The sequence below is a fragment of the Oncorhynchus keta genome, chromosome 2 (genome assembly GCF_023373465.1).
Source record: "Oncorhynchus keta strain PuntledgeMale-10-30-2019 chromosome 2, Oket_V2, whole genome shotgun sequence".
NCBI classification, from domain to species: Eukaryota; Metazoa; Chordata; class Actinopteri; order Salmoniformes; family Salmonidae; genus Oncorhynchus; species Oncorhynchus keta.
The window spans coordinates 48609141-48635147 of record NC_068422.1 but is presented as its reverse complement, the minus strand read 5'-3'; the positions used below and the strand labels follow the sequence as shown (position 1 = coordinate 48635147).

At 42.1% G+C, this 26007-nt stretch overlaps 2 protein-coding genes across 7 annotated transcripts in view; one reads left to right on the top strand and one right to left on the bottom strand.

Moving 5' to 3' along the window:
- marchf5 (membrane-associated ring finger (C3HC4) 5) overlaps positions 1-20091 on the bottom strand; it is a 58579-nt gene extending 38488 nt beyond the window's left edge. The window contains exon 1 of one of the 2 annotated variants that reach the window (XM_035799257.2): positions 19735-20091. In XM_035799257.2, the coding sequence (XP_035655150.1) occupies positions 19735-19778 (44 nt within the window). In that variant the 5' untranslated portion in view covers positions 19779-20091. The remainder of the gene's footprint in view (positions 1-19734) is intronic. The other variant, XM_035799262.2, reaches the window with a different exon arrangement.
- A 69-nt stretch (positions 20092-20160) lies between these two features.
- cpeb3 (cytoplasmic polyadenylation element binding protein 3) overlaps positions 20161-26007 on the top strand; it is a 61190-nt gene continuing 55343 nt past the window's right edge. For 2 of the 5 annotated variants that reach the window (XM_035799242.2, XM_035799238.2), the window contains exons 1-2: positions 20161-20326; positions 22664-23511. In XM_035799242.2, coding sequence (XP_035655135.1) covers positions 20287-20326; positions 22664-23511 — 888 coding nt within the window. In that variant the 5' untranslated portion in view covers positions 20161-20286. Of the gene's footprint in view, positions 20327-20764; positions 20949-22272; positions 22449-22663; positions 23512-26007 lie in introns of those variants that run through there. The other 3 variants (XM_052477978.1, XM_035799250.2, XM_035799247.2) reach the window with 3 other exon arrangements.

Below are 26007 nucleotides of genomic sequence, written 5' to 3'. Positions count from 1 at the left end.
GGACTCATCACACCAAAAGCACAGAGTTCCACCGGTCTAATGCCCTTTGCTTGTGTTTCTTGGCCCAAGCAAGTTTCTTCTTATTATCGGTGTCCTTTAGTAGTGGTTGCTTTGCAGCAATTCAAACATGAAGGCCTGATTCACGCAGTCTCCTCGGAACAGTCGATGTTGAGATGTGTCTGTTACTTGCACTCTGGCAAGCATTTATTTGGGCTGCAATTTCTGACCTTCATCTCGTAAAGTAATGATGGACTGTCATTTCTCTTTGCTTATTTGAGCTGTTCTTGCCATAATAAGGACTTGGTCTTTTACGAAATAGGGCTATCTTCTCTATACCAACCCTACCTTGTCAAAACACAACTGATTGGCTCAAACGCATTAAGAAATTCCACAAATAAACAAGGCACAACTGTTAATTGAAATACATTCCAGGTGAAGCTGGTTGAGAGAATGCCAATAGTGTGCAAAGCTGTCATCAAAGCAAAGGGTGGCTACTTTGAATAATATTTTAATATGAAATATATTTTGATATGTTTAACTTTTTTTGGTGACTACATGATTCCATATGTGTTATTTCATAGTTTTGATGTCTTCATTATTATTCTACAATGTAGAAAATAGTAAAAAATAAAGAAAAACCCTTGAATGAGTCAGTGTGTCTAAACTTTTGACCGGTACTGTAGCTTCTGACTATATGAGCATATCATTGTGACTGTGAGCCCGGCCGAGGTTAACAAAGGCCTAGAAGAAAAAGATCAGTAAAACCGGAGCTGAGAGGCAGCAGAGCGAGCGAGAGGGATGAAACAGAAGGACGGGACGCTGATTGGAACGGTGGACAGACATCTCCACAGGAGCACGGCCGAGGGAACAATGGCGAATGTGGGCGCTCTCCCAGATTCATCGGCTCCTGTACCCGTAACCTTGCCCCTCCATATGACAGGCTGCAATACAACTTGCGAAACGCTATCCTCTCCAAGAAACCCTAACCCCTGGCTCACAAAAAGCTTGAGTCTAGTCTGCCAACCAATAAAGGCTTGAAACAGACAGGTTTGAATTAGACCATACTTGTCAAAAATGTAGCTTAAACATGGCATCAGTCTTGGAAAGACAGACATGCAGAATCATGGAAATAGTTCCCCAGAATCAGATGAACCATTTTTATGTTTCTGCGTGCAATTTTAAAGGAAGTCGCTAACTAACATTAGCACAATTGCTAACTAGCATTAACACAATGCCTGTAAGTCTATGGTAACAGCATGCTCGTTGTCATCATAGACAGCGGGTCATTGTGCCAATGCTTTTCAGCACTGGCTCGCAAAATTAGCTCTAACTTCCTACAGAGATATAAAAATGGTGTCCAAGTGTTTGACTCCGGGGAAGTAGATACATTTCCAAAACAAGTCAATTGACAAAGGAATTAGGCCCTAATCTATGGATTTCACATGACTGGGAATACAGATATGCATCTGTTGGTCATAGACACCTTCCAAAAAAAGGTAGGGGAGTGGATCATAAAATCTGTCAATATCTAGTGTGACCACTATTTGCGTCATGCAGCACAACATCTTTCACATACAGTTTATCAGGCTGTTGATTGTGGCCTGTGGAACGTTGCCCCACGCCTCTTCAATGGCTGTGCGAAGTTGCTGGATATTGGCGGGAACTACACGCCAATCCAGAGCATCCCAAACATGCTCAATGGGTGACATGTCTAGTGAGTATGCAGGCCATGGAAGAACTGGGACATTTTCAGCTTCCAGGAATTCTGTACAAATCTTTGCAACAAGGGGCCATGCTTTATCATCCTGAAACATAAAGTGATGGCGGGCGGATGAATTGCATAACAATGGGCCTATGTGCATTAAAATTGTCGTTGATAAAATGCAAGTGTTCGTTGTCCGTAGCTTATGCCTGCCCATACCATAACTCCACCGGCAACATGGGGCACTCTATTCACAATGTTGATATCAGCAAACCGTTCACCCACGCAACCCCATACACACTGTCTGCCATCTGCCCGGTGCAGTTGAAACCAGTATTCATCCATGAAAGCACACTTCTCCATCGTGCCACTGGCCATCGAAGGTGAGCATTTGTCCACTGAAGTCAGTTATGATGCCAAAGTGCAGTCAGGTCAAGACCCTGGTGAGAACGGCGAGCATGCAGCTTCCCTAAGATGGTTTCTGACAGTTACACTTGTTCTTTATTTGTAAGGCCAGTTGGCCGTACTGCCGAGCAACAGCTTGGGTGGACATCCCCTTTAAAAAATATATATATATATTTTTGTGTGAATTTTACCCCTTTTTCTCCCCAATTTCGTGGTATCCAATTGTTGTAGTAGCTACTATCTTGTCTCATCGCTACAACTCCCGTACGGGCTCGGGAGAGAGGAAGGTTGAAAGTCATGCGTCCTCCGATACACAACCCAACCAAGCCGCACTGCTTCTTAACACAGTGCGCATCCAACCCGGAAGCCAGCCGCACCAATGCGCCGGAGGAAACACCGTTCACCTGTCCAACTTGGCTAGCGCACACTGCGCCCAGCCCGCCACAGGAGTCGCTGGTGCGCGATGAGACAAGGACACCCCTACCGACCAAGCCCTCCCTAACCCGGGCAACGCTAGGCCAATTGTGCGTCGCCCCACGGACCTCCAGGTCGCGGTCGGTTACGACAGAGCCTGGGCGCGAACCCAGGGACTCTGATGGCACAGCTGGCGCTGCAGTACAGCGCCCTTAACCACTGCGTCACCCGGGAGGCTGGGTGGACATTCCTGAAGTCAGCATGCCAATTGCACCCTCCCTCAACTTGAGATATCTATGGCATTGTGTCGTGTGACAAAACTGCACATTTTAGAGTGGCCTTTTATTGTCCCCAATACAAGGTGCATCTGTGTAATGATCATGCTGTTTAATCAGCTTCTTGATATGCCACACCTGTCAGGTGGATGGATTATCAAGGCAAAGGAGAAATGCTCACTAACAGGAATTTTTTTTTTTGCACAAAATGAGATTAATAAGCTTCTTGTGCGTATGGAACATTTCTGGGGTCTTTAATTTCAGCTCATGAAACAGGGGACCAACACTTTACATGTTGCGTTTATATTTTTGTCCAGTATACTGTACTCAGAGGTCAACTGATATTGAGCATTTTAAACAGGACCTCTTAAAAGGACAATTCTGCCACTTTTTTAACAGTTATGAACAACTAAGATTTGATACCCATTTCAATGTTTTATCGTTTTTTTCAGTCACACTGTACGTTAAGCTTCAAAGATGTCAGCAGAAAGAATGGGGCTCTACTGTAGTGAATACTACTTTACTATACCTTCACTCTACTGTGCTGTCCAAACTTGTGAAACAGATGTCTATGATCACTTCAGATTTGGTCTGGCCAGGGTGGACTGACCAAATAGCTGTGCTCAGGGGGTGAGGATGCTTGTTACAGTAAATGGAAAGAGGGTAGGTGACATGGTAGGTGTCAGTAAGAGCCAGGAGAGGTGACATTAACTAGAGAGAAGTGGGAGGCAAAGTGTGAGTGCGAGGTTGTCCAAACTGTTTTTCACAGTCTTGCTTTGACCACCAGACGACAGACTTGAACATAACAGTATGCCAGTGGAAGGGAGGACAGTAGCAGATGACCCAACTGTGATTTGTGACTACCATGATTTCCCATTGTAGCCAATGCAATTGAAGATTTCTGTTACTGATTTGGTAACAGAATAAGGAGTTTTAAATCAATTAATCAAACTTGAGAAGTAAAAACACTAACTAAATTGGTAGGTCTACCTTTACTTGTTATTTCTGTGAACTTTCATTAGGCCTATTCTCCCTTATGAGGGTTTTTGGTAACGAAATTGCAAGGCACAAGGCAATGTTTCTTAAACTAACAGAAGGCAAATAAATCATTCAAACCTAAATATAAAAGTATTGACATTAGTTGGGAGGAGTCTACTTCAACATTGCGCTTTGACATATTTCTAATACCTTTTAAGACATATTCTTGAAGAAGTTGTCTAACACCCCTTTTCCATCTGTTTGATCAGAAATCAAAGCCTTGCTTATTCCTAATTTCTGAGATGGAAAATGGTTGAAAAATGTACATATCCAGTCAAAAGTTTGGACACTAAATTATGCGTTTTTTCTTTATTTTTACTATCTTCTACATTGTAGAATAATAGTGTAGACATCAACACTATGAAATAACACATATGGAATCATGTAGTAACCAAAAAACAAAGAGTTAAGCAAATCCTAATATATTTTATTTGAGATTCTTCAAAGTAGCCACCCTTTGCCTTGATGACAGCTTTGCCCACTTTTGGTATTCTCTCAACCAGCTACACCTGGAATGCTTTTACAACAGTCTTGAAGGAGTTTCCACAAATGCTGAGCACTTGTTAGCTGCATTTCTTTCACTCTGCGGACCAACTCATCCGAAACCATCTCAATTGGATTGAGATCGGGTGATTGTGGAGGCAAGGTCATCTGATGCAGCACTCCACCCCTCTACTTCTTGGTCAGGTAACCACATATGCGGAGATCATCTGCTCACCTACTCTGCGTCTCACAAAGACACAGCGGTTGGAACCAGATATGTCCAATTTGGACTCATCAGACCAAAAGGACATATTTCCACCAGTAATGTCCATTGCTTGTGCTTCTTGGCCAAAGCAAGTCTCTTCTTATTGGTGTCCTTTAGTAGTGGTTGCTTTGCAGCAATTCGAACATGGGGGCCAGATATTACGACTACACTTGAAGAAAGTTACCTTCATGTCTTAAAGTAATGATGGACTGTCATTTCTCTTTGCTTATTTGAGCTGTTCTTGCCATAATATGGACTTGGTATTTTACCAAATAGAGCCATCTTCTGTATACCAACTCTACCTTGTCACAACAGAACTGATTGGCTCAAACGCATTAAGAAGGAAAGAAATACCCAAAATGTACTTTTAACAAGGCACACAAGTTATTTGAAATGCATTCCAGGTGACTACCTCATGAAGCTCGTTAAGAGAAGAGTGAAGAGTGTGCAAAGCTGTCATCAAGGCAAAGGGTGCCTACTATGAAGAATTTCAAATATAACACTTTTTGGTTACTACATGATTCCATGTGTAACTTCATAGTTTTGATGTCTTTACTATTATTCTACAATGTATAAAATAGTTAAAATAAAATTTTAAAAAACTTGAATGAGTAAGTGTCCAAACTTTTGACTGGTACGGTATATACACTGCTCAAAAAAATAAAGGGAACACTAAAATAACATCCTAGATCTGAATTAATGAAATATTCTTAATAAATACTTTTTTCTTTACATAGTTGAAGGTGATGACAACAAAATCACACAAAAATGATCAATGGAAATCAAATGTATCAACCCATGCAGGTCTGGATTTGGAGTCACACTCAAAATTAAAGTGGGAAACCACACTACAGGCTGATCCAACTGATGTAATGTCCTTAAAACAAGTCAAAATGAGGCTCAGCAGTGTGTGTGGACTCCACGTGCCTGTATGACCTTCTACAATGCCTGGGCATGCTCCTGATGAGGTGGCGGATGGTCTCCTGAGGGATCTCCTCCCAGACCTGGACTAAAGCATCCGCCAACTCCTGGACAGTCTGTGGTGCAACGTGGCTTTGGTGGATGGAGCGAGACATGATGTCCCATATGTGCTCAATTGGATTCAGGTCTGAGGAATGGGCGGGCCAGTCCAGAGCATCAATGCCTTCCTCTTGCAGGAACTACTGACACACTCCAGCCACATGGGGTCTAGCATTGTCTTGCATTAGGAGGAACACAGGGCCAACCGCACCAGCATATGGTCTCACAAGGGGTCTGAGGATCTCATCTCGGTACCTAATGGCAGTCAGGCTACCTCTGGCGACCCCAAAGAAATGCCACCCCACACCATGACTGACCCACCGCCAAACCGGTCATGCTGGAGGATGTTGCAGGCAGCAGAACGTTCTCCACGGCGTCTCCAGACTGTCACGTCCGTCACATGTGCTCAGTGTGAACCTGCTTTCATCTGTGAAGAGCACAGGGCGCCAGTGGCGAATTTCCCAATCTTGGTGTTCTCTGGCAAATGCCAAACATCCTGCACGGTGTTGGGCTGTAAGCACAACCCCCACCTGTGGACCCCGGGCCCTCATACAACCCTCATGGAGTCTGTTTCTGACCGTTTGAGCAGACACAATCACATTTGTGGCCTGCTGGAGGTCATTTTGCAGGGCTCTGGCAGTGCTTCTCCTGCTCCTCCTTGCACAAAGGTGGAGGTAGCGGTCCTGCTGCTGGGTTGTTGCCCTCCTACCGCCTCCTCCACGTCTCCTGATGTACTGGCCTGTCTCCTGGTAGCGCCTCCATGCTCTGGACTCTACGCTGACAGACACAGCAAACCTTCTTGCCACAGCTCGCATTGATGTGCCATCCTGGATGAGCTGCACTACCTGAGCCACTTGTGTGGGTTGTAGACTCAGTCTCATGCTACCACTAGAGTGAAAGCACCGCCAGCATTCAAAAGTGACCAAAACATCAGCCAGGAAGCATAGGAACTCAGAAGTGGTCTGGTCACCACCTGCAGAACCACTCCTTTATTTGGGGTGTCTTGCTAAATGTCTATAATTTCCACCTGTTGTCTATTCTATTTGCACAACAGCATGTGACATTTATTGTCAATCAGTGTTGCTTCCTAAGTGGACAGTTTGATTTCACAGAAGTGTGATCGACTTAGAGTTACTTTGCTTTGTTTAAGTGTTCCCTTTATTTTTTTGAGCAGTGTATATATATATTCCTTAATTTCTCAGTAATATAGATGCTTAGCTTTCATTTGACATGCTCATATGAACCTCACGCTGGTGCTCATGGATCCTTTTACATGGAAAGGACAGGCAGGACATTTATTCATCATCCTTTTTGATGTGCAATAATAAACCTTAGCAAGTCGATTTTGAACGCTCTCCAAGCCAAACACTCCTTGCCAGGGCTGAAAGAATGTTGCTACTGTGGCACAGCAATCTAAGCACTATTGGACAATTGTGTTTGTATACAAGTCCAACCAGCAGGAAGAATACCTGGTTCAGGAAAAGAGCAAGAATGCAGCAACAACTCCCATGATTTAAGTTAACCTACAACTATTTTTCCGCGTCATTTCTGGAAATAGGGTAAAAAGGGCACACTTGATTGTGCACGACGGAGGGATTCACTGTCTGGTACAAAGATTTAGGGTGACGTTACAGCTAGTTTTCCTCGTCGTCTCAAAGTCAGGCGTTGTTTTTTAAGAAAGGCCTGAGCCACTTCACAAAGGCTCCTTTCACTCAGCGGTAATCACGTGACTTTGGGAAAACTGGAGGTTCCGCAGCGCTAAGGCATGCGATCGAATGTTGCCCCACAAAGGTTTTCAATTAAGATTAAGGCCTGGGGGATTCCGCACGGCAGCCTTAGTGCCTCCACTCCATAACAGATAGTACAGGCAGACTGTCTACACAACAAACAATCCTGGGCTGCATCTACTCCACAATAAAACAAGTGATATCTAGCCTAGGCCTACCTCAACTGCCAACAAATCCTTAGTTGGGCCTTTTATTTGCATTTATTTAACTTGGTAAGTAAGTTAAGAACTAATTCTTATTTACAATGACGGCCTACAACAGCCAAACCGGGACGATGGGTCCTATGGGACTCACAATCACGGCCGGTCGTGAAACAACCTGGGTTTGAACCAGGGTATCTGTAGTGACGCCTCAAGCACTGAGACGCAGTGCCTTAGTAGGCCTCCCAAGTGGCGTCTAACACAACACGTGTCTTCTACTACTAGCCTACACCATAACATTGTGGAACCTACCTCTACTCAATCAGGCTCATACTCCATGGCCCTCGTGTATTGTTACTAGGGCTGTGCCCGACTAAAATCTTAAGTCGACCTAGTGTAGTCTGTTCTTCGGACCAATCGATTGTTCAACATTTTAAAACATGTATAGTTGAAGTCAGACGTTTACATAAACTAGTTTTAATGACTCCAACCTAAGTGTATCCACCACTCCACAAATGTCTTGTTAACAAACTATAGTTTTGGCAAGTCGGTTAGGACATCTACTTTGTGCATGACAAGTAATTTGTCATGCACAAAACAATCCAAGATGGCGTAGCAGTCAGACGTATTTGTCCTTCGTCTTGTCGTGTCCCATGTATATATATTTTTCTTCGCATATCTTTTTATATTTTTCTAAACCCTTACTTCAAAATATTCTCCTGCAAACCGCCTCACCCAATGTGGTGTGGACCTACTTTTTTCTCTAACATATTTTTCTTTGCCTCTATTACTGGAATCTCTCCAACATAAACCTCTATCATTGCCAACAAAGGGTATATAACAAAGTATTGACATAAACTTTTGTTATTAACCAAATATTTATTTTCCACCATAATTTGCAAATAAATTCATTAAAAATCTTACAATGTGATTTTCTGGATTTTTTTTCTCATTTTGTCAGGCCTCTCATCTTTTTAAGTGGGAGAACATGCACAATTGGTGGCTGACTAAATACTTTTTTGCCCTGAGGTTTGTAGTTTTTCAACTCATTGCCTATCATTTCCACAGTGTCTATGGTGTCACATTGCACTTCCTAAGGCTTCCACGAGATGTCAACAGTCTTCAGAACCTTGTTTGAGGCTTCTACTGTGAGGTGGGGGTGAATGAGAGGGGATTGAGTCAGGGGTCTGGCAGACTGCCATGAGCTGACCACGCGAGTTCACGTGAGAGTTAGCTTGCGTTCCATTGCAATTCTACAGACAAAGGAATTCTCCGGTTGGAACATTTTGAAGATTTATGATAAAAACATCCTAAAGATTGATTCTATACTTCGTTTGACATGTTTCTACGAACTGTAATATAACGTTTCATCTGAACTTTCGCATGGACTTGCCTGCGCGTCGTGAGTTTGGATTGTGTACTAAACGCGCAAAAGATTTTAATTTTTTTGAACGCGCAAAAGATTTTTCAACGCCGATACCAAAAAGGAGGTATTTGGACTTGGGGTCGACCGATTATGATTTTTCAACTCCGATGCCGATTATTGGAGGACCCAAAAGCCGATACCGATTAATCTGCCAATTTTTTTATTTTATTATTTGTAATAATGACAATTACAACAATACTGAATTAACACTTATTTTAACTTAATACAAAACATCAATAAAATCAATTTGGCCTCAAATAAATAATGAAACATGTTCAATTTGATTTAAATAATGCAAAAACAAAGTGTTGGAGAAGAAAGTAATATGTGCCATATAAAATATGTACCATGTAAAAAAGCTAACGTTTAAGTTCCTTGCTCAGAACATGAGAACATATGAAAGTTGGTGGTTCCTTTTAACATGAGGCTTCAATATTCCAAGGTAAGAGGTTTTTAGGTTGTAGTTAATATAGTATTTATAGGACTATTTCTCTCTATACCATTTGTATTTCATATACCTTTGACTATTGGATGTTCTTATAGGCACTATAGTATTGCCAGTGTAACAGTATAGCTTTACGTCCCCCTCCTCGCCCCTACCTGGGCTCGAACCAGGAACACATTGACAACAGCCACACTCAAAGCATCGTTACCCATCGCTCCACAAAAGCCCCCTTGCAGTGCAAGGGGAATAACTACTCCCAATCTAAAAGCGAGTGACGTTTGAAACAATATTAGCGCACACCCAGCTAACTAGCTAGCCATTTCACATTGGTTACACCAGCCATTAGGCTGATAGGCTTGAAGTCATAAACAGCGCTGTGCTTGCGAAGAGCTGCTGGCAAAAGGCATGAAAGTGCTGTTTGAATGAATGATTACGGGCCTGCTGCTGCTCAGTCAGACTGCTCAATCAAATCAGACTTAATTATAACATAATAACACACAGAAATACGAGCCTTTGGTCATTAATATGGTTGAATCCGGAAACTATCATTTCGAAAACAAAACGTTTATTATTTCAGTGAAATACGGAACCGTTCGTTCGGTATTTTATCTAACGGGTGGCATCCCTAAGTCTAAATATTCTTGTTACATAGCACAACCTTCAATGTGTCATAATTACGTAACATTCTGGCAAATTAGTTCGCAATGAGCCAAGCAGCCCAAACTTGCATATACCCCGACTCTGCATGCAATGAACGCAAGAAAAATGACACAATTTCACCTGGTTAATATTGCCTGCTAAACTGGATTAGTAGTTATAACTAGTGATTATGATTGATTGTTTTTTATAAGATAAGTTTAATGCTAGCGAGCAATTTACCTTGGCTTCTACTGCATTCGCGTAACAGGCAGATTACTCATGGAGTGCAATGGTTAGAGCGTTGGACTAGTTAACTGTGCGGTTGCAAGATTGCAACCCCTGAGCTGACAAGGTGAAAATCTGTCGTTCTGCCCCTGAACAAGGCAGTTAACCCACAGTTCATAGGCCGTCATTGTAGATAAGAATGTGTTCTTAACTGACTTGCCTAGTTAAATAAAAAGGTATTAAAAAATATTTGTTAAAATAATGAAAAAAAAAAAAAAAAATCTGAAATAGGCACCCAAAAATACAGATTTCCGATTGTTATGAAAACTTGAAATTTGGACATAAACGATGGACTTTACCGAACAAATCAAACACTTATTATGGAACTGTGATTCCTGGGAGTGCATTCTGATGAAGATCATCAAAGGTAAGTGAATATTTATAATGCTATTTCTGACTTCTGTTGACTGCACAACATGGCGGATATCTGTTTGGCTGTTTTGTTGTCTGAGCACTGTACTCACATTATTGCATGGTGTGCTTTTTCGGTAAAGCTTTTTTGAAATCTGACACAGCGGTCGGCATTAAGGAGAAGTGAAATCTAAAGTTCCATGTATAACACTTGTATTTTTATCAACATTTATGATGAGTATTTCTGTAACTTGTGAGGCTCTCTGCAAAATCACCGGATGTTTTGGAAATACTGAACATAACACGCCAATGTAAACTCAGATTTTTGGATATAAATATGAACTTTATCAAAGTCCTATGAGTGTCATCTGATGAAGAAGGTTAGTGATTAATTTTTTCTCTATTTCTGCTTTTTGTGACTCCTCTCTTTGGCTGGAAAAATGTCTGTTTTTCTGTGACTAGGTGCTTACCTAACATAATCGTTTGGTGTGCTTTCGCAGTAAAGCCTTTTTGAAATCAGACACTGTGGCTGGATTAACGAGAAGTTTCTCTTTAAAATGGTGTAAAATACTTGTATGCTTGAGGAATTTTAATTATGAGATTTCTGTTGTTTTGAATTTGGAGCCCTGCACTTTCCCTGGCTGTTGTTGAGGTGGGACGCTACCATCCCGAATATCCCAGAGAGGTAAAGTACTACTGGTGATACTGGTGTGCCATTCCTGCGGCTTCCGCAATGGATTAGTCCACTGAGACAGGAGTGAATCAGACAGGTGTCTCATGTGCAATAGATTAGTTATATTTATATGCCACTACTCAACTAAAAATAAATCTTGGTCAACCAACAGCCTATCGACCAAATAATCGACCGACCAGTCGACTAAATGGGGTCAGCCTTAATTGTTACCACCTGTATCGAACAGCAGGAGAAAAAAAAGTCAGGCTGGGAGTTAAGTCACACTGGCCCAATTACACTGAGTCTGCTGGAGTCTATATTTGACTGTCTGGCTCGGGAGCCAGAGCCAGTTAACCCAAACCTATCCCTTCAACTCTCTCCCCCAGGGAAAGTTACAAGACTTGCCGCGGCTCATATTTCACGTGAATGTGCAAATGTAACTTCCCCCTACACCCATCTCACCCACCTCAAACACAAGTCACGGCAACCAACAGCACAAACTTTAGAATATCAAAACACTTCCTGGGGTGTCTACAAGATAGGAAGAGTATGACATAATGAGAAAAAAAGGGATACACGATATTAAATTGGCTAATGTATGACTAATGCCCGACCAAAGTAAAAGAGTAGAGTGTGTGTGTATGTGTGTGTGAGCCAGCCAAAGGTCAGACAGGATTAAAGTATTTCTCCCTCCTCCATTCGTGAGACACTGCATTGCAGTGGGAACCAGCTGCTTGTGGCAGGCCCAGATAAGAGCCTGTGGAGTTGTGTGTTTGTCGCTGATAGAGCCGGGTACACAACCGCCTAAAGGAGGGGAACATGACATACATCCTTCTGCTATCGGTTTCTTCAAACAGACTCATGTTTCGTGCCTTTGCACTGAGCCCGGCTGCTGCATGGCAGCGGGAATGCAGAGCTGTTGCACATTGAGCAATCGCACAGGTTTCCTTCCACCCTTTTCACTGCACAACAGTTAGGCTTATCATCTAAAATAAATATGTTTTCACAGTCCAGAGATCCAATTATGAAAAGTGCAGCATCACACGCTTTAGTACAGGCCTACATATGGGCACTGTGGCCTGAACAAGCCAGTTGTCTGTCATGCCAATGTCTTTTTTTCCCCAAGGAAAACAAGTTATCGTACCACTTCTACTAATCTGCGTGCCAGTTATGATTTTCATATGCACATTTTCGTGGAACATTTTGATCTCATTTATAATCAAATCATCATATCTAAAATAAATAAAATCAATGTTATGTGGTTAATCAAAATTCTATCTAAATGAAAATTATACTAATCTAAAAGTAACTTCTATTGCTTTGCCAGTATGTAAATATTGCCTTCATACACTACATTCGGAAAGTATTCAGACCCATTCACTTTGTCCACATTTTGCTACGTTACAGCCTTTTTCTAAAATGGATGAAATAGTCCCCCCCCCTCATCAAGTTCACTTGTTGTGCCCAAAACAGTTCTCATTTGTATTATGGCACTAAGATGCGAGCTGCGACACTCTGGCAAATACGGCCCACAGTGGAAAATAAAACACTGGCAAAATCAGGACCGACAACAGGCCTGCTCTCAACAGGAGCAAATCGATAACTCACTGCTGGATCACCACCACAATCCACAGTCACTGCATTCATCGCAGATCTCTCAATTTGACACGAGATTGCAAGGTTTAGCCTAAGAACTACGAAAAATGATCTAGGTCATTATTTTTTTTCCCAACTGAAGGAACTTTGATCCAATATCAAAAACAACAACAAAGTATTGATTGGCATGTAGGCCTAAAGTCATTCAACAACCTTGGCACTAAGTTTGTTTTCCAGTAAAGGTGAAAACATTGATTACACAAGGACAGGATATAGGCTAAGGCTCAAAAGGGTATATAAGGGACTTGCCTAAAATAAACAGCAGTAGCACTAACAATTGTAGATCTGAGGATTATCTGAACATTTCTTGTCTTTGAAGACATGAATGAATGAAATAACCCAAATAACAATTTGAGATACACGAAGGGGAGAGGAAAGCAACATCTTTAGGAATGAAGAGCAGCTGGCTGCTACTGATTGGTCTATGCATTTCAACCTTCATATTTCACCACGATGACCAACTAACCCAGACTGAATGCCAAATTCTCACTGAAGGTCAAGCATGCTTGTGACCATGGAAAGCATTGACAAACAAAAATAACTTACTTGACCTAAGCCTACATAGACCTATTAGAATAAAAGTATGAGTGACATACAAGATGTTTGGAAGGTTGTGTTAAAATTATAGTGTAAAGTACCACTCAGTCTCAATTTCAGAAATATATTCCACGTCCATGCCCTCTTTAGGATTTTCGATGATGACCTAAATTTGTCTCTCTTTAGTCATGTGTTGAGGCCAGCATTGCTAGCTCACAACCTCAATATCCAGTTGTTGGCAAACCTCAGATTATTAACTGGTTTACCTCAGCGGTAGGTAGGCTATTTCCCAGGTTGTGTTTTATTGTGAGAGCTGGGGAGAGTAAGATTTCCAATGTATACATAGCACATGGGAAATAAACATGAATCTTGTTATCAGAATCAGGACAGGAGCATACCCAGGTCAGGGCCAGGGTGACCCTGGCAATCCCTGACTAGTGTGAAGGGCAAAGTAAACATCCCTGTTTCAGGACCCTGTCTTTCAAAGATAATTTATAAAAATCCAAATAACTTCACAGATCTTCATTGTAAAAGGTTTAAAAAATGTTTCCCATGCTTGTTCAATGAACCATAAACAATTAATGAACATGCACCTGTGGAACGGTCGTTAAGACACTAACAGCTTACAGAGGGTAGGCAATTAAGGTCAGAGTTATGAAAACTTAGGACACTAAATAGGCCTTTCCACTGACTCCGAAAAAACCCAGAAGAAAGATGCCCAGGGTCCCTGCTCATCTGCATGAACATGCCTTAGGCATGCTACAAGGACGCATGAGGACTGCAGATGTTGCGAGGGCAATAAATTGCAATGTCCATATAATAAAGCGCTACAGGGAGATAGGACGGACAGCTGATCGTCCTTGCAGTGGCAGACCACGTGTAACAACACCTGCACAGGATCGGTATATCCGAACATCACACCTGCGGGACAGGTACATGATGGCAACAACAACTGCCCGATTATCACCAGGAACGCATACTCCCTCCATCAGACCGCAGACTGTCCGCAATAGGCTGAGAGAGGCTGGACTGAGGGCTTGTAGGCCTGTTGTAAGGCAGGTCCTCGCCAGACATCACCAGCAACAACGTAGCCTATGGGCACAAACTGTCGCTGGAATAGACAGGACTGGCAAAAAGTGCTCTGGACTGACGAGTCAAGGTTGTGTCTCACCAGGGGTGATGGTCGGATTCGCATTTATCGTCGAAGGAATGAGCGTTACACCGAGGACGGTACTCTGGAGCAGGATCGTCTTGGAGGTGGAGGGTCCGTCATGGTCTGGGGTGGTGTGCCACAGCATCATCGGACTGAGCTTGTTGTCATTGCAGGCAATCTCAACGCTGTGCGTTACAGGAAAGACATTCACCTCCCTCATGTGGTACCCTTCCTGCAGGCTCATCCTGACATGACCCTCCAACATGACAATGCCACTAGTCATACTGCTCATTCTGTGCATAATTTCCTGTAAGACAGGAATGTCAGTGTTCTGCCATGGCCAGCGAAGAGCCAGGATCTCAATCCCATTGAGCACATTTGGGACCTGTTGGATCAGAGGGTAAGTTCCCAGAAATATCTGGGAACTTGCAGGTGCCTTGGTGGAAGAGTAGGGTAACATCTCACAGCAAGAACTGGCAAATCTGGTGCTGTCCACGAGGAGGAGATGCACTGCAGAACTTAATGCAGCTGGTGGCCACACCAGATACGGACTGTTAATTTTGATTTTGACCCCCCCACCCCTTTTGTTCAGGGACACATTATTCCATTTATTTTAGTCACATGTCTGTGGAACTTGTTCAGTTTGTCTCAGTTATTGAATCTGGTCATATAAATATTTACACATGTTAAGTCTGCTGAAAATAAACTCAGTTGACAGTGAGAGGACGTTCCTTTTTTTGCTGAGTTTAGTAGGACAGGCAATTCATTTTGGTGTTTTCCACCACCTTGACAAAGTATATAGTCCTTAAACCCACAAAAAGGGAGATTACATGAAGATGTCAGGTGCATTTCTCTGCCCAGGCAAGAACTTACAATTATCATGGTCCACCAACACAGTCTTGAAGGCATGACAACGCCTCTTCCCCCTGAGGAGGCTGAATGGGCACTCAGATCCTCAAAACGTTCTACAGCTAAACCATAGAGAGCATCTTGACTGGCTGCATCACTGCTTGGTATGGCAAGGCGTCAAGCTACCTGCCATTCAGGACCTCTATATCAGACATTGTCAGAGGAAGACCACCCAACTCAGACCGTTCCAGCTGCTACCGCACGGCAAGCGGTACTGATGCACCAAGACTGGAACAAAACTGGACCCTGAACCGCTCCTACCCCCAAGCCATAAGACTGATAAATAGTTAATTATCCAATAGCTAACCGGACATTCTGCATTGACTCTATTTGCAATGAACTCTTGACTCAACACATACGCTGCTGCTACTGTTTATTATTCATCCTGCTACTAAGTCATTATTTTATCCCTACCTATTTGTAAATACACTACATGACCAAAAGTATGTGGACACGTCTTCGAACATCTCATTCCAAAATAATGGGCATTAATATGGAGTTGGTCCCCCTTCGCTGCTATAACAGCCTCCACTCTTCTGGTAAAGCTTTCCACTAATGTTGGACCATTATGGTGGGAACTTGCTTTCGTTCAGCCACAAGAGCATTCGTGAGGTTTGGCACAACCTTGTCAGCCACGTCCGTAGCCATGAAGTGCTTTGAAAAGCTGGTAATGGCTCACATCAACACCATTATCCCAGAAACCCTAGACCCACTGCAATTTGCATACCACCCAAACAGATCCACAGATAATGCAATCTCTATTGCACTCTACACTGCCCTTTCGCACCTGGACAAAAGGAACACCTATGTGAGAATGCTATTCATTGACTACAGCTCAGTGTTCAACACCATAGTACCCTCAAAGCTCATCGCTAAGCTAAGGATCCTGGGATTAACCTCCCTCTGCAACTGGATCCTGGGACTAACCTCCCTCTGCAACTGGATCCTGGACTTCCTGACGATCCGCCCTCAGGTGGTGAGGGTAGGTATTAGAGGTCGACCGATTATGATTTTTCAACGCCGATACCGATTATTTGAGAATCCAAAAAAGCTGATACCGATTAATCAGCCGATTTTTATTTATTTATTTGTAATAAGGACAATTACAACAATACTGAATGAACACTTATTTTAACTTAATATAATAGATCAATAAAAATACGTTTAGCCTCAAATAAATAACGAAACATGTTCAATTTGGTTAAAATAATGCAAAAACAAAGTGCTGGTGAAGTAAAAGTGTAATATGTGCCACGTTTGAGTTCCTTGCTCAGAACATGAGAACATATGAAAGTTGGTGGTTCCTTTTAACCTGAGACTTCAATATTCCAAGGTAAGAGGTTTTAGGTTGTAGTTAGTATAGTATTTATGGGACTATTTCTCTCTATACCATTTGTATTTCATATACCTTTGACTATTGGATGTTCTTATAGGCACTATAATATTGCCAGTGTAACAGTATATCTTCCGTTCCTCTCCTCGCTCCTCCCTGGGCTCGAACCAGGAACACATCGACAACAGCCACCCTCGAAGCAGCTTTACCAATGCAGAGCAAGGGGAACAAATACTCCAAGTCTCAGAGCGAGTGACGTTTGAAACGTTATTAGCGCGCACCCCGCTAACTAGTTAGCCATTTCATATCGGTAACTCCAGCCATTAGGCTGATAGGCTTGAAGTCATAAACAGCGATGTGCTTGCGAAGAGCTGCTGGCAAAACGCATGAAAGTGCTGTTTGAATTAATGCTTAGGAGCCTGCTGCTGCCTACCATCGCTCAGTCAGACTGCTCTATCAAATCATAGACTTAATTATAACATAACACATACAAATACAAGCCTTTAGTCATTAATATGGTCGAATCCAGAAACTATCATTTAAAAAACAAAACGTTTATTATATCACTGAAATACGGAACCGTTCGGTATTTTATCTAACGGGTGGCATCCATAAGTCTAAATATTCTTGTTACATTACCTTCAATGTTATGTCATAATTACATAAAATTCTGGCAAATTAGTTTGCAATGAGCCAGGCTGCCCAAACTGTTGCATATACCCTGACTCAGTGTGCAAGAGAAGTTACACAATTTCACCTGGTTAATATTGCCTGCTAACCTAGATTTCTTTTAGCTAAATATGCAGGTTTAAAAATATATACTTCTGTGTATTGATTTTAAGAAAGGCAATGGTGTTTATTGCTAGGTACACGTTGGAGCAACGACAGTCCTTTTTCGTGAATGCGCACTGCATTGATTATATGCAACGCAGGACGTGGTAGATAAACTAGTAATATCATCAACCATGTGTAGTTATAACTAGTGATTATGATTGATTGATTTTTATAAGATAAGTTTAATGCTAGCTAGCAACTTACCTTAGCTTGCTGTATTCGCGTAACAGTCAGTCTCCTCGTGGAGTGCAACGAGAGGCAGGTGGTTATAGCGTTGGACTTGTTAACTGTAAGGTTGCAAGATTGGATCCCCCGAGCCGACAATGTGAAAATCTGTCATTCTGCCCCTGAACAAGGCAGTTAACCCACCGTTCCTTGGCCATCATAGAAAATAAGAACGTGTTCTTAACTGACTTGCCTAGTTAAATAATAGGTATAAAAATATATATATATATTTTTTTAAATCGGCAAAATCGGTGCCCAAAAATACCGATTTCCGATTGTTATGAAAACTTGAAATCGGCCCTAATTAATTGGCCATTCCGATGAATCGGTCGATCTCTAGTAGGTATCAACACATCTGCCACGCTGATCTTCAACACTGGAGCCCCTCAGGGGTGCAAGCTCAGTCCCCTCCTGTACTCCCTGTTCACCCATGACTGCATGGCCAGGCACAACTCCAACACCATCATTAAGTTTGCAGACGACACAACAGTGTTAGGCCTGATCACCGACAACGACGAGACAGCCTATAGGGAGGCGGTCAGAGACCTGGCCGGGTGGTGCAAGAATAACAACCTATCCCTCAACATAACCAAGACTAAGGAGATGATTGTGGACTACAGGAAAAGGAGGACCGAGCACGCCCCCATTCTCATCGACGGGGCTGTAGTGGAGCAGGTTGAGAGCTTCAAGTTCCTTGGTGTCCACATCACCAACAAACTAGAATGGTCCAAACATACCAAGACAGTCGTGAAGAGGGCACAACAAAGCCTATTCCCCCTCAGAAAAACTAAAAAGAACTGGCATGGGTCCTCAGATTCTCAAAAGGTTCTACAGCTGCAACATCGAGAGCATCCTGACAGGTTGCATCACTGCCTGGTATGGCAATTGCTTGGCCTCAAACCGCAAGGCACTACAGAGGGTAGTGCGGACGGTCCAGTACATCACTGGGGCTAAGCTGCCTGCCATCCAGGACCTCTATACCAGGCGGTGTCAGATGAAGGCCATAAAAATGGTCAAAGGCCACAGACTATTCTCTCTATTACCGCATGGCAAGCGGTACCGGAGTGCCAAGTCTAGAACAAAAAGGCTTCTCAACAGTTTTTACCCCCAAGCCATAAGACCCCTGAACAGGTAATCAAATGGCTACCCGGACTTTTTGCATTGTTTGCCCCCCCCTTTAATGCTGCTTCTACTCTCTGTTTATCATACATGTATAGTCACTTTAACCATATCTACATGTACATACTACCTCAATCAGCCCGACTAACCGGTGCCTGTATATAGCCTCGCTTCTGTTATTTTTCACTGTCTTTTTACTGTTGTTTTTATTTATTTACTTAGCTATTGTTCACCCCAATACCTTTTTTGCACTGTTGGTGTGAGCCTGTAAGTAAGCATTTCACTATGAGGTCTACCTACACCTGTTGTATTCGGCGCACATGACAAATACATTTTGATTTGAGCCAGGTCGGAAGTGCATCGCGTGACACACCCCCATAAGTTAACATATCTTGGTCCCACTGATCCTGCCCCATGGTAACGACAATGTCGCATGAACTTTGTATAGTTTGCATGCTGCATATATGACTAGCAACATTATAATACTCACAAGGTAAGAATTAGTATAGTTATTAACCATGGCGCCCTTGCAGTTACCTGGTCCCCCCCAGCTGTGAAGCGTTAGCAAGCTAGCTTCACTAGTAGGCTAGGTAGCTACCTAAACGTTAAACTCAACTCACCTGTCCAAATTCTGTTGCATTACCAATGCGATATCTTCCGACATATAGCCAATAAATGTAAAACAACAGTTCAAAACGTTTTGAGTGTTTAACGATGCAGGTTAGTTGGCTAGCTTGGCCTTGTTGAAAGCGGCGAGGCCTTCGAATAGTTTAGCTGGCTGGCTAGCTTGTTGGTTAGCCGAAATAAAAGTAACGTCAACTATAAGCCAATTCCTTTGCGGTCATTCTAAATAATGCATTACTACTCGACGCTTCGCCTGCGGTTTCACGTGAATATTTTGCTAAAAAAACAAGTAATACTTAGTTTATCATTAATGCATCGCTGTGACAACTTGACTCCATTGACTGCCTGTCTCTGAGGTGATGCGCTCTGCGTCACCAACAATAACAAGCCCGTCAGAGGCTGTGAAATCATACGTTTCCAAGATGCCTGGGATATGTAGTCCGACCACATTTTTTTCTCCTTCGTGTGGCCAAAGAATTATCAAATTAATGCTCCAACTTGTATAACGGACCTAAGAGGCACTACGGCTACTTGGGCAGACTAGCATCATGAAGATACACATATGGCTACAGAATACTTCATATTGCGGTAGGCTGCATATATTATACCAAGCTGTCAGTAGCGTTTCAGGCCATACGCTTCGGGAGTGCATCGCATTTATTGGCTAAGTTGTATCTCTATTGGCGACATTTTCTCTGTTAAAATCACTGCAAAATGTTGCAACAAGGGCTTTGCAGTCATGGAAGATATTGGGCAAGTGTCGTCTGGGTACATTTTTTCATAATTAGATGGGTCTGTGGTTTGGTGAGGAAAAGCAACCTCGTCTAATGATGATCCAATCAGACTATATAATGTTGCAGAAAAATTGACATTTTGAAACCCCATCATTAATTGTCATTAAATAGATGTCCTCGTTAAATACTAGACAACTTTTATGCAACAAAAAAAATGCATAGGTCTACATTTAAAATAAAAGCTTACCAAAATGATTGCTTTATTTTCGACCAAACTTTGCATTCTGGAGGAGTACACTAAAACTATGAAACTACATTTCCCTGAAGCCTCTGCATCATCCATGCGCTTCAGTCAATCAGCTGTTGAAGCAACTACTGACTACCTCCGCGCAAGGGTAGCTCATTTGTCATATCTAAACGCAGACGAGGCAAATAGAAATAGCCATATTTACAGTCCCAAAAGGTGAACGATTAAGGTAAATTTAATGGCATGTGAAACAAAAACCGACAAGGGTGTGCATGCGGTTGTTGCCGTGTTTGTTTGGTGGTATCTGTACAGTTGTAGATTAGGGGCTGGTGGATATGAATGTATTAATAGCCCGCTTGTGAATTTATTGACTATCTTGTATAACCAACGCGTAGGAAAAATACGACTTTTAGATAGTCAGATTTGGTGTGTTGCTTTTCTTTTAGGCTGGTAAACTGCACCTATATTGATTAGGCTACTTGATGACCTTGAATTGGCAACGTTTATGCGTCGAGGGGAAAACAAGGACTAACTGGGTGTCCAGAATGCTGTGCAATATTTTGCATATATTTTTCTGCGATAAGTGTACCTCACACTGAGGTACAAATTTACAAATGTAAATGTCACACCTCTTAGAAATATTCAGGAAGTCTGAGAATTAAAATAATGTGCTCAACCTAAATTTGACACAGCCTACTGCGTGTGTGAGTCGTTTTAGCCTATTCCCGAATACCTTCTAAATTCCACCATATGTGGCTTTATTATAGGCCACAGTTGTTATCTATAATGATTCATAATTAAAATGGACAAAACCATGCAATCTCATAGCTCTCATTCAAGTGTGACTGTGCACGGCAGTCAGAATGGTTTTGATATGAGTAAATTGATACTGTTCTCAATTGATCAGCGAAAGACCTAATTATGTTTATAATGATGCAAATGGGAAGCCCAGAATAAACGTATAGTGTATGATAGACCATACACTATTAGGAAAACCAAATGCAATATAGCAGGCTATACCTTATAAATATTTTTGTTTTATCAATGCCGACGGAACATAAATGCAGACATGCATGAAAGAAGAGGCGAAATACATAGCCAAGGGTATTCTATCGAAACCTGAAGAGAATCTGTCATAGTATGAAAAGGGTCTTCGGTTTTTCCAAACGTAGATATGCAGATAGGCGTGGCCTCTGTTTTAGCACCCATTTGCACCCTACTCAGAAAATGAGCAAATAAAAAGGAGACAGGCAAATTGACCAAGTTTAATGCAATAATTGAATCTGCCGCTAATCGTAATCTTTATAACGTTCATGCTTTTAGCCTACTAGGCTGATGTCATACAAAAATAGTCGCCTATAAGTGCGTCATATCTATAGTTACTGCAGCAATCATTGACGCAGAAACTTAAGGAGAAGTGCCTTGCTCGTTCCATACGAAATAGCTATCTCTATCCATTTTTCTATGAAGTGGGTTGGTCAAGGTGGCGTGTCTCTTTAACCTTTTTTGAAGGACGCAGCAGCTGTATTTATTGACGTATGCAAATTAATTCAGGGGTGGTTCTCGTGAGAAAAAAAAACAGGAACAAGAATCAGTTACACATTGTAGTTCGGAGTTGCTGGGTGAAGGAAAGGAAAACGATACGTGGCGAATATTGGTGAATGTCGGTATCCTCCACGTGTATTTCCCGCATAGCCTACATCTGAGTGGAGCGCTGGCGTCCGAAAGGGTGAAACTATTGAATCTCTTGTTTTAGTGCACTTTATTGTGTCACATCGGTAGTCTTCGATTTTGTTTGCTGAATGGGTGATCACGAATTCGCATTGCAATTGGCTTGCAGCAGAAAAAATACACTCTTGAGTTCTGTAAAATATCATAACAACCCTGCGAGCCTAGTCTATGACATTCTCAATAATATCTCGTCTCTGTTTTCCACCGTTTCAGCTCAGCAAACCATGCAGGATGATTTACTGATGGACAAAAACAAAGCCCAACCTCATCAGCAGCAAGATCCAACTGTAGAACCTCCCTCCACCCCGACCCCCTCGGAACCCCCTACATCAGAGGAGAGCCCATCCAGTGTGAGCAACCAAGCAGCTTCAGCTCTCAACAAAGAGAAAGTGCTGATGGAGTCTCCGATCCTGCCGGGTTTAAATTTTCATCAGCCGCAGGAAACCGGTGGCACCCTGTCCCCCTCATTTGGTAGCACTTGGTCCACTGGAACCACAAACACCGTGGACGACAATTTTTTTCAAGGAATACCCTCAGTGAACGGAACAATGCTTTTCCAGAACTTCCCCCATCACGTCAATCCGGTATTTGGAGGCAATTTCTCACCTCAGCTTGGCTTGGCACAGTCTCAGCAGCAAGCCCAGCAACAGCAGCAGCCACCGCCGCAGCAACGGAGATCCCCTGTTAGCCCCAACCAAGGTCCTTTTCCACAGAGAAACGCATACAGTCACCAGTCTGTCATGAATAGCAAGGCTTCTTCACCTGCCTCATCTTCGGGTTGGAATAATCACCAGAATACCGCTTGGAGCACAGCCTCCAATCCTTGGAGCGGTCTCCAGGCAGGCAGGGACCCGCGGAGAGCTGTAGGAGTCGGGGTTGGCGTGGGGGTCGGTGTAGGGGTACCGTCTTCCATGAACCCCATCTCCCCGATGAAAAAGCCATATTCCAGCAATGTTATAGCACCCCCAAAATTCCCGAGAGCTGGTCCCCTCACCCCGAAATCCTGGATGGAGGACAACGCCTTTAGGACGGACAACAGCAACAATATGATGCCTTTTCAGGTATGTTTGGATGTATAATAAGTAGCCTAACCTTTTAATCCAATTTGAAACATTTTCATAATAAACATGTCAATTAAACAAAAGTGTGTTAGAAGATGATTATGGTAATGTCTTCATGTCCACATCATGAGAGAGAGCATCTTACACTGCAGAAGTAGCCTATAGCCATATGTATAGTCTACTCACAGGTTGCATTTAAAACACTCCCAGAGTGAGCTGGCAAAATATGCAAGAAATGTAACCATTTGTTGCAATAACCATAGCTATAGACTAACAGAGTTCTCCATCTCTGTCAACAAACTAGGTCTATAGCCTACGGTTTCAAGCATTCTACCAAATAATACCGCAGTTGCAAATGAGAACCGGTTCTCAACTAGCCTACCTGGTTAAATAAAGGTGAAATAATCAAATAAAAAATGTACGGGCTGTGTTGAACATTAAGCTATGTTGAATATTCTTCATGTAAATGGTTCAAGAAAAAGAGGAAATACTTTGATTTTAGTCTCCTGCAACCCATACGGGCACCTGTTCAGATCATTAAAACATTGAAACTCTTAATTATGACAATGTTGAATTTTAAGACGTGTCACAATGGATTGTTGAGTAGGCCTATGTGATTAATGAATTATGAAGTCATAATATTGATTATGCTATGATGACCTAATAATAAGGTTGTTATGCGGGCTATGCATCATGTCTTATTTTCCATTGGTGGACTGACTAGATTGAAAAATGGCTCTGGAGGTCACATCCTACACTATCCGTGTGAAAACCATTGCAATTATTGAGGAAAATGAATGTATGTATTTTGTAATAGCGCTTAAAGGGCAAACTGCTCGTATGTGATTGGCTATTTGTAGTCTAGTGTGTGGTGGGTCTTCGACACACTGCTGAGCTGCGTGCTGCTGTCATGATGATGGAGTACTTTGTAACCAAATTATTATGAAAGTATCCGCTTCGCTATAAGTTATTAGTCATAATTATGTTGTAACAAAGTGACATTTGAAACATTGTTGCAACTCTCCTATATCAGTTCACCCTCCCCTGTTTTAGTAGTTTGTAAATTAATTATGTTCTGACTGCGTAAACTCTTTACTTTGATGTCACTATAGCCTAATGTGCCGTGACAGTATCACATGACTTCAATTATAATATTTGGACAGTAGTAGTTAATATTTTAAAGTAGTTAATTATTTTCAGTCCTTGTTATTTTTGAAAGCCTGTAGACAGAAATGAAAGAATTGAAATAGGCTTCAGCCGCTTGACAACAAAGTAATGAACCGTGTCTGGTCAGTAAATTGTGACTCTATAGAATATTTAATTGTAGGCAACCTATGTCAAAAAAATAAATAATTGGAGGGTATTTTAGCTAGGCCAAAGCTGAAAAGGGTAAGGTGCCATTTTGAGGCATTAACTGAATTAAGTCTCACATTTTCCCTGCCTAGTTTGCTAGCACTGCAGTGGAGATAGTGGAGAACCTAGGAGTCATGTGTGCTGTTAGTCAGTGTTCGGTGCTGTCTCAGCGCAGCCTTATCAGATGTCTACGGCTTCCTCAGACACAAACCAATTAAATGCTATTCCATCTTCCCATTCTTTTTAGGCTATCACTTGGGCCCGATATATCTCCTTGTTCAAAAGCAGAGACAAAGGCATTGTTTAATGGAGATATATAAGCCTTGTAGTACTTTACACCGATACCTATACCATTTTTGTTCCTGCTTATTGTGACTGATGGTTTGTGAGTGGGGACTTACGTTAGTTAGCACAAGACTTACCAAAAAACCTACAAGCAACGCAGCATTTCTGTCACTGCTCACAATGCAGACTTCATTTCTTTTAAACCCATTGCAGCAGTTTTCCCATATAGTACTTTGTGTTCTGTGAAGCCCCTTTGTCTCCAACACCATGAACAGATACTCAAGCATTGTAACTACCCAATGTCCAGGACTCACAGACAACCAGTTATTGGAAAGTATTTTTCAGTGAAAACATTTGAAGTTGTGACAGCTTAAGGCCTAGGCGCTCTCATTTACAGATTCAGTGTCAGAAGAATATTCACAATTACTAGCAGATGCGATCACACAATGGAGTCATCTCTCATTACTAGTTTGTTCTCCAATATTGTTTCTGATATAGTAAATGTGTATTGTACAGGCTGCTTTGAACATGCTCCAACCTCAGAAATAGGCGAATCTACTCACGAGTTAATCTACTCACTAAATAGTTAACCAAATAGCTACCCCGGACTATCTGCATTGACACTCTTTGCACTCATCTTATACGCTGCTTCTACTGTTTTATTATCTATTGTTTCACCTAGTCACTTTATCCCGACATGGAAAGTTGAAGTCGGAAGTTTACATGCACTTAGGATGGAGTCATGAAAACTCGTTTTTTCCACCACTCCACAAATTACTTGTTAACAAGCTATCGTTTTGGCAAGGCGGTTAGGACATCTACTTTGTGCATGACACAAGTCATTTTTCCAACAATTGT